A 12,752-nucleotide genomic window follows, 5' to 3' on the forward strand; every position below is an offset into this window, starting at 1 on the left:
AACACCAGATGAACCGCCAAAAAAGTTACAACAATAGTACAACTGTGGGATTACAGGTATTGAAAAATATTGCCAAGTTGGGGCCTTTTCGTCCTTCAGGAAGGATTGCAATCTTAAAAACATTGCATGGGTTGGGCAAGATATATATGGAGAAATTTGTTGAAGAAATCTAAAACTGGGTATGACTGTTTGCGTGCTGTATATTCGATGTAAATGTCTTCAGAATTTATAAATGACAACTCACTCAAATCTCAAGTTAGATCTAAATTTTAATGATGGGGAATACAGTTGCTACACCTGAACATTGCAATGTCTACAGGCAATTTTAAACAAGAAAATGTAAAATTTTTTACCATGCTACGAAGTATTGCGAATCTGGTTATGCCTACAAATTACTTTAAAGAGAAGTTGCACTTGACGAGGATGAGCAAAAATAAAACTCAACCACACTACATAAATGAGAAGCAAAGTAAAAAAGGTATCATGATCAGAAGCAATACTATGGAGAAGTACTCTGATTCAAGTTCAAAAATGGTCAGTCTGCATTGAGCAGAATGATGGAATGGTCAGAACAGGGTGCTAGTGGAAGGAGAAATCTGACAGCATTATTGCCTTCATTGCATCCAGTCACACAAAGTATCAGTGGGGATTAGAGAACATATTTAACCCACCCCTGATGTTGCAGCATTAAGTCACAATCAAATAGAGGTGGTGGTAATTACAGAACAAAAGGTAACATTACTCAAAACTAACTTCAAAAACGTCATACAAACCGAGAAAAGGAATTTTAGAAACTTCTAACAGTTACCGTATCATGAACATGCAGGACATGTATAGAATATATTTTGAATTATTTCTATTCTATTATTTTATTTCAATAGTTAGAGTTACCCTAGATTACATTTTATATTGCAGGCCTTGCTGCTGAGGTAAGCAAAACAGTTTTTCCTCAAGAAATGTTTTGTTTGTCATTCGAAAGTAATTTACTTTTTCATGATAAATCAAAATGGTAAGAAAATATCAAGTTTTTTTTTACTAAATTTCCCATCCTATAAGAAAACTATGATGTAGAATATTTAATTAATAAAACAACAAGCACAATCATCTCAACTTAAAGGATATTTTAATGGACAAGTTCAGTTTTCTGCTGCAGGTGAAAAAACACTTTCACCACAAAATGCACTCTTTTATACAAATTTGCATTATAAAAATGTGAACAAATTGTGCCTTTAAGGCCATTCTGGCAGAATCCATTATTAAAAGTTTATGATGCCAGGAAAACACATTTTAAAAAAAGATTTACAAGTGAATTATTGTAACAAAATATTCAGGTTAATAATTTTGTTGTAGAAAGTCTGATATTCAAAACCAAAATTTATTTTTCCCTAAACACTACCAACAATATTCCCTCTTAATATTTTTACACACATTGTGTACTTTTTACTCTTAAACATCTGTAAGTTACTTAGAATTTAGTTTGATGGGCAATTATTTCTTTTTAATCATTACATGCATGATTATAACCACAAATGGAATCAGACATAAGTTAAAGTAAAAGTAATTTGCAAGGCCAGAAACAAACTATAATCACAATACGGTAGTTAATGACTATATTGATGAAAATCTATATATATATAATTTTATATTTTACTGCTTCCCAAAAGGACAAATTTACTTGCACCTACAAATACATCCCATTCATTTCTGGCCTCGCACACAATTTGCAAGTAAATAATACTTGTGATAAATAATAATCAAGATGCAAATTTCAGAACTGTAATTTTCTACAGCCATGTCCACTTGCAACAAGACAACAACTTACAGTGGGTGGAGGGGGGGGCACGGGGGGGGAGGTGGCGGGGAACTGCAAATCTTACTAATGGCAACATTGACCATTTATAGAACTATACATATGTCATAATTTTATATAGCTGTACCAAGGATTAAGACCAACAAAATACACGAATAACTCGGTGGTATAAACATATTTGTACAAAAAGGAATGAGCACTGAAACACAGTCTTCAAGAGGAGATTTCCTGAGACACTAGATCAAATCAGTGCCTAGTCTATCTCCAGGAGACAGCTCTAGCAAGGATAGCTTTATGAAAATGAGATTCTTTATATTATTTATGATTCCTAAAAGATTGAGCTAAGGAGCAAAAAAAAAGACAGACACATAAAAGCCAATATGTAAAGGTTGGACAAAAACTCTCTCACTGGGCTAGCAACATTTAACTGGTCCATGAAAATGTTTTAAGAAACAAACAAGTTTATGCCTAAACAATGAAAAAAGTCAGTATAGGAATAAAAAACATGCAGAAGTTTAATTGAAAACATTTGTAAAACAAGTATTTTACACAAGAAAAGAAAAATAGAAGTAGTTTTCTTTTTAGACATCCAAGGGAGTTGTAATTGCCACCCTGTAACCAAACATTCCCCTTAACTGACAGCTTTCAACAATTAGGATCCTAGAAAGCTATTCCAATAACTAAACAGCTGCAGACATCAGATTTCTACAAAAACGCTCATCACAATTAAATGTTAACTACAAGTTGAGATCTATTCCACATGTGAATAAAACTTGGAATAAAATCTTCCTCCTTACAGAGAGGTTTAATCAAAATAGAATCACTTTAAGCCTCTCCACATTATTGCAGTCACTTACCAATGTTCTGGTTCCACTTATTTCACATATATTCATTGTAATTTGGTTACCTGTTAAAGCAAATGGTTCTAGTATACAATTATTTTAAAATTTCGATTGTCATCCACTGAGGAGATGGAGTTGAAAAACTGATTTTTATTTTGAAAAGAAAAAAAAAAAATCAGTGATTTTTGAATAATCAGCATGGTTACTAAATTGTGACCATTAGAAATGATCTGGCCAAGACGATGATATAAAGAAGCTTAGTGGAGATCTTCACTGTTTTTAAATGGAATTCTCTGCAAAGAGCTCTCTATAATTAATAGAAGTCTGTTATTTAAGATTGCACAATTAAAAACAAAAAGCATAATTGACAGACTTATTTTGGATAGTGTCAAACAAACAATTTTGTTTCCAAGAGGGATTATCTTAACAATGGCATTTTAATAAACAATGGTAAACTGTTACAGATTGTTAAATTTAATACTCAAATTTAATAAACGACAGGTGCTAAATAGCTATTGTGCATATTGCTACTTAATTCAGTTAAAATGTTAAATCCAAATCCATGTAACAGGTTATGAATTGCAATCTAATTGTTGTTTCCACCAAACCAACACCCTTCTAGATTCTTAATATTGTTTCCTACTTCTTTGAAATAAATCGATAAGTGCTGTATCTAGACTGCTGCATGTTAAAGATATCAATATTCATCTATGCTATTTGCCATGGCTGGCATTGTTGGACTGGAATCCTGGGGGGCAGTTGTTATAGCGACTATTCTGGGAGACACGAGAACTTCTGCCACAGATGCCTCCATGTCTGGTGAGGCGTTCCCAACACTTTGGACAACAGCAGCACCTTTCTTGTTCTGGTGGGTTTTGACATGCTTTGAAAGATGATCACTCCGCATAAACCGCTTTGAGCACTCTGGGCAGGAGAACTTCTTTTCACCTGAAAGCAAGGTAAATAGAAAAACATCTGAATAATGTGTCTCACAGTAAAATACACACAAGTCTTGTTTGGCAGGTCATGTACCTGAGAGAATACAAGTATTCATATTTCAACCATACAGGCTTGTTAATGTTTCAATTCTTGGGTTCTTGGTTTTCACTTTTAAAGATTTAAAACTATTAACCATCAACTCCATTTTGTACAGTACAAAACAGTTGCACCTTGCCAAACGGGTGGATTCCGATTCTCCATTATTTATAAGCAAGGCCACAGGTTTCTACTGACTGATGCAAAATAAATTATTTTTGTTTTTATGCTGTGATCTGGAATTTTTGGGATTATATCCTGCAATGCGTATAAGTCCATGATTATTTCCACTGGGTTGTGGAACATTAACAAGAGATTTTTTTTATTAAAAAAGGGAGGCATCTTGGTGGACATTTTACAGTGCTGACAATTTTCCACGACAAATTTATATCAAAAAACATTCCGGGTGGGCCATTCAGGAAAGTGGGATTGGGACCACAATCAGAGCAACCATAACCTTATTGCAGAGTAGGTTCAAAAGGCTGAATGGTTTAATCTTGATCCTAAATCCTATGGAGTAGAGGCAACATGAATCCAATACCCCAGTCACATCAGGTCAACAGCAAAGGTTTCAAATAAATACAAACACCATCAAACATGCCCACATAGTTTCAGGTCTACCTACTATATATAAAGTAAAAAAGGTGAAGTTTATTCAAACTCATTTCTCCAGTCTTTCCAGGTGGTTTATTAGAAAATTAGACTGGACAGAAATAAGCCACTCTCTCATTTCAGGATTTCTCTCGCCAGGTGTGTGCAAAGATTTTAAAAAGAATAAGTGTTAGAAACCCTCAGCAGCTGTGGCGATGTTTCTGATGCTGAATTTCCTGAGGAATATGGGATTCTAACTTTTGCTTTTAGGGGAAAAATAAAAGTGTTTAGATGACTAGTTTATTTCCTTTGGAATAGTAGCCAAACTAAATGTAAGTTGTTAGCTTTAGAACAGGTCCTTCGGCCCTCGATGTTGCGCCGACCTGTGAACTATTCTCAGCTCGTCCCCTACACTATCCCAAAATCATCCATGTGCTTATCTAAGCATTGTTTAAATCTCCTAATGTGGCTGAGTTGACTACATTAGCAGGTAGTGCATTCCATGCCCTTACCACTCTCTGCATAAAGAACCTGCCTCTGACAACTGTCTTAAATCTATCACCCCTCAATTCGTAGTTATGCCTCCTCGTACATGCTGAAGTAATCATCCAAGGAAAAAGACTTCACTGTCTACCCTATCTAATCCTCTGATCATCTTGTATGTCTCTATCAAATCCCCCCCTTAGCCTTTTCTTGCCAATGAGAACAGGTTCAAGTCTCTCAGCCTTTCTTCATAAGACTCCCCTCCAGACCAGGCAACAGCCTGGTAAATCTCCTCTGCACCTTTTCCAATGCTTCCACATCCTTCCCGAAATATGGGGACCAGAACTGCACACAATATCCCAAGTGTGGCCTCACCAGCATTTTGTAGTTGCAGCATGGTATTGCAGCTCCGCAACTTAATCCCTCTACGAATGAAAATAAACACACCCTATGCCTTCTTGACAGCACTATCCACCTGGGTGGCAACTTTCAGGGATCTATGCACATGGACTCCAAGATCCCTCTGCACATTCACACTACCAAGAATCTTTCCATCGACCCAGTACTCTGCCTTCCTGTTATTCTTCCCAAAGTGCATCACCTCACATTTAGCTGCATTGAACTCCATTTGCCACCTCAGCCCAATTCTGCAGTTTATCCAAGTCCCCCTGCAACCTGTAACACTCTTCCGCACTGTCCACTTCTCCAACATTTTTGTTTCCCACATTCAGAGAATAAAGCATAGGAAAGAAACAATGCCCTGTAACTATCACATTAACATATTTCTCTTTAGTCTCCTTCCAGATACTATAGTCTGCATTCTGCTATCCTTCCAATAGTCTTTGCCTTTATCCTCATAAGTAGCTTTCTCTACATTAATTATCCAACTGGCCCATTCTGGACTTGTACCTCTCCATGCAGTGCAACTGAGGCAGAGCAAAATAATCGAGATACTAAATCTCCTCTTGATTCTCTCAATGTCTGATTTACAATCTTACAATCAATGACAGTCATACTTGGGGCAGATGAGTTTCAATTGCCGATTCAGTTTTGTGCTCAAAGTAATTAACAGCTATCCAAGCAATTACCTACAGCTGACAAACAACTGTCAACTACTAAATAAGATAGAGAGAAACTGCAAACTAAAATTAATTTCAAAATATTAAATAAAATTTCAATTTGAGACTCAACAAATTCCCAACTTTTACACTGCATTCCTTTCACATCAACTCTGAACACAGCATTCCCAACCTTACATTACAAAAATAAATGACTAAAGGAAGTCCCTTGCAGGCTTGGAGCAAACGAAAAAGAATATTTAGTTGTAATTCAGCACCAATGCATTTCCAAATCCCTTTGATCACTATCATCCTTCTAGATAAAATCAAAATGTTTAGTTCACAAGATGAATTTGCACTTAATTTGGGTTGTGCTATAAATTAATTCTATTTCAAGCAGTTAAAAAAGTCATCCATTCATGTTTAATATCTGCCTCACTCACCAGTACAAAGAAAATATTACTATATATATTTTATTTAGTTGCTCAGATATAGTCCTGCATTTACTGGGTAGCTTTTGATCATGTACAATAGTCAAAACGGAATTGGAAACAGGATTCAATGAAAAGTGCTGTACAAGATAGGAAATAAAGTTGCCCATTTAACTGAATCACCTTTAGTTAATGTACATAGAAGTTCAACCATTTCAATAAAATCAATTCTAAAAGCAATTAATTATTACACCAAAAATTGTTCTACCTGTCCCAGAGATGTGTCATAATATGTCTGAATGGTTTAGTTGAAAGAGGAGCTGAGATTTTAACTCTTATTGGGGAGGTTGCCTCAGACAGGGAAAGGGTGGAAATTGTGTGCTAAAACCACAGATTTACAATGAAATCTTTGTAAATCCCTTGCAGTGAGCAGTAATGACCCTGTCGCTGGGACAATAGATCTGGGTTCAAGTTTCACCTGCACCACAGGTGTTTAAAAACATGTCCAAACTGGTTGATTAAAATAATTGCAATTGTTTGATTCTCTGCCAACCCACTGAAAAATTATATAATTTGTATGTGAAACATTTTACCAATTCAACTATTCTAATTAACGTTTTGGTTTATATTTAGGTTTATACATGTTTGAATACCAGAAAACAAAATTCTAATTTAAAGATCAAATCCTAAGGACAAACGAATTCTGCTGCTATCGGACAACGCTTTACTATTTGGAGACACATTTAACATAGTTACTATAGCATTACCAAGTCTAACCATCAGCTAACGCCAGCCAATTAAAATAGGACTGCGTTTTGAATGCTGTGCTCTGAAAACAGATTAATAATTTACTACACTTCATTTCAGATGTAAAGCATTCTGGGCAAAATGCCACAGGCATGATGATCCATTCACCAGGTTGATTCAAGCAAGTATTGTACACAATCAAAAAGTTACAAATGTATGTCAGCATAACTAGATCAGAATGCAACTCAGATTCATTATTGTAGAAAGGCAAATCAACGGTCTAAACTGGAACAAAAACAAAATACTGCTGCTAATCTGGATCAGAAATAATGCTCCACGTTCACATTAAAAATACAATCTCTCAGTGAACTTTCAGGTTAAATGCAGAATATTTATTCCCTCATTTATAAATCTCAAATATCTTAATTGGTACTGGGGTGCGTTGGTTCAGATTTTCTTACAGAAATAACAGAGGCGCTATCCGTAGTCACCATCATTGGTTCACAAATCTTAACTTCAGGCACCAGATGCATAGTTAAACTCGAATCCAAAAGTTGCTGTCCGAGTTGCACGACTCTACTATTAGATTCTCCAAACTTACTGTGCAAGTCACCACTGAAATGTACTGAATGCTGTAAAGTTTGTTAATACATGGTGATCAACAAACTAATCATATCATTAAAAATGATAAAACATATCAAGACACTTCGTAAGAGCACTGCCAAACAAAATAGGACACCAGGTCAGCTGCTCAGTTTCAGTGGTGGTTTGAAATAACACCTTAAAAAGAGAGAGAGAGGCAAAAGTTTAATGGATGAATAGGTGCAAGGAATCGCAGATATTAGAACTGCCGATGGCGGAGAAATAAAAATGCAGAATGCTCAAAAAGGCCAGAACTGTAACAGTCCAAATAAATTGGAAAGTTATGCAGTATAGCTACAGGAGATGAGAGACACAGGGTCAGGTTATGTGATGGAGTAATCTGTAAACAAGGGCAAGGTGGTCAAAATTAAGCTGTTTAACTAGGAGCCAATATCGATCAACACGCTCCAATAAACTCAAGCTGAGAGAGGGTACAACTTCGGAAGCTAGTTAGCATACTAACAAAACTCTATAGAAAGTGAAGTATTATCATAAGTAGTAATCCTACCTTTTGAGATGATAATTACTGCCAATTAATACCGCTGGCAATGGAAGTTGACTATTATAATGTGAAACCCAATTCCTGTAGGCTTTATCTGCTGGAGTTTCTATATAAAAAAGTTAACTATAGAAAATCACTTTGCCCTTTTGTCTCCTTTTTCCTCTCTTTCTCTAACTGATTTGACACCCATTCAAAATTAAACTCATCCAAAAGATTGTGCCTCCAATAGTGCAACACTCCTTAAATGTGACAATGCAGAGTCAGTTTTTATTTTCATTTTCAAGTCTTGGAGTCCTGTGACTTAAAGCTGACACAGCTGCAGCTCAATATTATCACTACATTCCTACTTACAGACTTCCAGTAGGGGTCACTAGTTTGCTGTCAGAGTGAGCAACCTGCTGTCATTCCACTGCAACCCAGGTGTAGCCAAACTAATTACCTGCTGCCCCAGCTGTGATACACCCCTAGTTTTGTCTAAATGCGTGCTACAGAATTTGTCATTCCACAGGGAAAAGTTGAAATACTACAAAATAGCCCATAGTAAATTACCTGGAGAATTCTTAACACCATTTCATTTGACAAGCAAACTACACAAGCTTCATTTTTATTATCGACAAATTATCCTCCATCATCTAACCAATATCCTTTACTTTAAAACAGGAATCTTTTAAATTTTAGGATACTTACTTGGTAGTTTTATTCTGTACAACATATACGCAAGATCCAAACCAAAATCTATGCAGTTCAGATCAATGCAACCTGTAGAGAATTTTTCAACATTAATGGGGTTTCATCAAGGCTAGAAATAAGGTCTTGTCAACAGCAGCTGTTCCTTTCAAGAAAGCTAACACTTAGTTTCATAGCTTCCAAGAGAGCAATACAAAATAGCAATACAAATTAGGATAGTCTTTTTTTAAAATGCACAGAGAAAGTTGGTAGTAAAATCAAGCCTAAAAATACACCCTTAATTAATACAAACAATACTATTTGAATTGTCGAGTCTGTGCTATTCACAATGATTAGAACTTAGCTGATCTGGAGACCAGTTCCTAAAAATGAATTCCATAGTTCACTGGATAGAACATTTACTGACGAACTTGCTCACTGAAATATTTGAATGTTGAAGAACAGCAGACAGTTATGGTAAAAGTTATTGTTTTGTTCCCCTAAACTAAATTTCTAGGATAGGATAGTCTATCTTGTGTTATAACTCATTTTGGTCAACTAGTGCAACTCCTAGTGACACTTTTCATGATAGCTTCCAACAGTAATACTGTTTACTCCAAAACGGACTTAAAATACAGAGGAATACCATGCCTACATTATGTTTAACTTCCACATATTCTTTTGAGATGAGTAGTAAAAGTCCTTGTCTACAAAATGTTTTTGCTCATGGGGAACAACTCAAATGAGGTGAAATGATCTTTCAGAAATGCTTGTAAATAAACAAAACTGAAATAACATATCAAGACTCATATCTAAATCACAGCAGTTCAGAACAGAAGAAGTGGCATTTCAATCAGGGTTCGGGAACAAAGAATGAATGTGACTTAGGTGAACCAATGGGCATTTTCAAAGTTTTCAACTAAATTCCAGGAAGTGAGCTAGCCATCCGAACAATCATGGATGGCCCGCTATTCCCGTTAGAAGCCTGATGGGACGAGCTTCACTATTATAGAGTCATAGAGATGTACAGCACGGAAACAGACCCTTCGGTCCAACCTGTCCATGCCGACCAGATATCCCAACCCAATCTAGTCCCACCTGCCAGCACCCAGCCCATATCCCTCCAAACCCTTCCTACTCATATACCCATCCAAATGCCTCAAATGTTGCAATTGTACCAGCCTCCACCACTTCCTCTGGCAGCTCATTTCATACACTTACCACCCTCTGCGTGAAAAAGTTGCCCCTTAGATCTCTTTTATATCTTTCCCCTCTCACCCTAAACCTATGCCCTCTAGTTCTGGACTCCCCAGGGAAAAGACTTTGTCTATTTATCCTATCCATGCCCCTTGTAATTCACCCCTCAGCCTCCAACGCTCCAGGGAAAACAGCCCCAGCCTGTTCAGCCTCTCCCTGTAGCTCAGATCCTCCAACCCTGGCAACATCTTTGTAAATATTTTCTGAACCCTTTCCAGTTTCACAACATCTTTCCGATAGGAAGGAGACCAGAATTGCACGCAATATTCCAACAGTGGCCTAACCAATGTCACGTACAGCCGCAACATGACCTCCCAACTCCTATACTCAATACTCTGACCAATAAAGGAAAGCATACCAAACCCTTCTTCACTATCCTATCTACCTGCGACTCCACTTTCAAGGAGCTATGAACCTGCACTCCAAGGAAATGAGTAAAGGTAAACTGGCTGCCTTTCTATATGGAGAGAGTAAGGACTGCAGATGCTAGAAATCAGAGTCAAGAGTGCATTGCTGGGAAAGCACAGGTCAGGCAGAATCATGCCTTTTAATATGCCCTTGGTTGAACACAAATATTTATATCTATTTTAGTAATTTCTAATTAAAACATACTCCACTATATCAAAACTAAAAGGAGTGAAATACTAGGCTTACTTAACTAATGAGGAGAAAGTGAGGTCTGCAAATGCTGGAGATCAGAGCTGGAAATGTGTTGCTGGAAAAGCGCAGCAGGTCAGGCAGCATCCAGGGAACAGGAGAATTGACGTTTCGGGGGCTTATGCCCGAAACGTAGATTCTCCTGTTCCCTGGATGCTGCCTGACCTGCTGCGCTTTTCCAGCAACACATGTCCTTACTTAACCAATAATCCAAAGAAAAAATAAACTGCAACTAAACTGCAACATCAAACACACAAATTTAGGTGTAAAGTTTAAAAGTGAAGTACATCTAGTGCAAAAGAAAGACTAGTGGTTCAAAAGAACCCTTTAGTTCTTGAGATATTAGGTGCAAACTGAGATGACAGCTGGTTCAAGGGTGTCTTGTAATCTCAACAATGGCAAAATCTGTAAATATTCTCTAATTGACAAAGAATAGATTTTTCTCCAATTAGCTTTATCTTTGGGTGCTGCTGGGGGTAGGGTATGAAAAGAGAAACAGCGAGAGCACAAAACAGACAGAAAGACAGAGGATGAAATAATGTCTTCCAATTATGTAACAAATTGTTCTCAGCTCTGCCCAAAGCTGTTTTCTTGAAATACAGCTCATTTGCCCATTCTCATGTATGGATTAGCAGTCTCAAGCTCTACACTGTGCAGGCAACTTTTGTTATATTGTGAGAAACACTAAAATTAAAAATAGATTTTTAGATTAGATTAGATTACATTACAGTATGGAAACAGGCCCTTCGGCCCAACAAGTCCACACCGACCCGCCGAAGCGCAACCCACCCATACCCCTACATTTACCCCTATACCTAACACTACGGGCAATTTAGCATGGCCAATTCACCTGACCCTGCACATCTTTGGACTGTGGGAGGAAACCGGAGCACCCGGAGGAAACCCACGCAGACACGGGGAGAACGTGCAAACTCCACACAGTCAGTCGCCTGAGTCGGGAATTGAACCCGGGTCTCTGGCGCTGCGAGGCAGCAGTGCTAACCACTAAGTTTTTTTTTTACACCTCTCTACATTGGTTTCATGAGCTTGGCTCAACTTGGAGAAAGTGAGGACTGCAGATGATGGAGATCAGAGCTGAAAATGTGTTGCTGGAAAAGCGCAGCAGGTCAGGCAGCATCCAAGGAGCAGGAGAATCGACGTTTTGGGCATGAGCCCTTCTTCAGGAATGAGGAAAGTGTGCCAAGCAGGTTAGGATAAAAGGGAGGGAGGAGGGACTTGGGGGAAGGGCGTTGGAAATGCAATAGGTGGAAGGTGGTTAAGGTGAGGGTGATAGGCCGGAGTGGGGGTGGGAGCGGAGAGGTCAGGAAGATGATTGCAGGTTAGGAAGGTGGTGCTGAGTTCGAGGGTTGGGACAGAGACAAGGTGGGGGGAGGGGAAATGAGGAAACTGGAGAAATCCGAGTTCATCCCTCGTGGTTGGAGGGTTCCTAGGCTTTCTTCATAAGGAAGGGCTCATGCCCAAAACGTCGATTCTCCTGCTCCTTGGATGCTGCCTGACCTGCTGCGCTTTTCCAGCAACACATTTTCAGCTTGGCTCAACTTGACAAGGTAACTGTATGGTTTACAGATGATAGAAATGTGTTGCTGGAGAAGCGCAGCAGGTCAGGCAGCATCTAGGGAACAGGAGAATCGACGTTTCGGGCATTAGCCCTTCAGGAAACTGTATGGTTTACGTCAATGCTTGTTTTAGAAAGAGATTTCTTCATGAAAAGTCAAAAGGTAATAAAAGGCAGATGATGGAAGATGAAAATTGGTATTTCATATTTTGTCACTTTATAACACTACTCTGGCAGAAAAGGCAGCTGGCGATCTGAGATGGAGACTATGAGGGACAAGTATGGACAAATCTAGCTTTGGCTCTTAAAACTCTCCAACTGCTTTGCCAGAATCCTAAAGGGACAACATAGCAGACACAGTTATTTTCAAAGCTTTGTTAATGATGTGCAGAAGTTCCAGGAAAATGTGGGCTGCCCACAAAGATTTCAGCTAAAGGATCAGGACCTCAACAATA

The 12,752-nt window shown here is 38.0% G+C and overlaps 1 protein-coding gene across 1 annotated transcript in view; it reads right to left on the reverse strand.

Moving 5' to 3' along the window:
- Window positions 1-1,106: 1,106 nt before the first annotated feature.
- sp4 (sp4 transcription factor) overlaps window positions 1,107-12,752 on the reverse strand; it is a 55,657-nt gene continuing 44,011 nt past the window's right edge. Inside the window, exon 6 of the mRNA XM_043689804.2 lies at window positions 1,107-3,600. Within this exon, the coding sequence (XP_043545739.2) occupies window positions 3,350-3,600 (251 nt within the window). The 3' untranslated portion in view covers window positions 1,107-3,349. The remainder of the gene's footprint in view (window positions 3,601-12,752) is intronic.

The sequence above is a fragment of the Chiloscyllium plagiosum genome, unplaced genomic scaffold (assembly GCF_037043375.1).
Source record: "Chiloscyllium plagiosum isolate Xiang-an unplaced genomic scaffold, Cpla_swu_hap1 HiC_scaffold_5, whole genome shotgun sequence".
NCBI lineage: Eukaryota > Metazoa > Chordata > Chondrichthyes > Orectolobiformes > Hemiscylliidae > Chiloscyllium > Chiloscyllium plagiosum.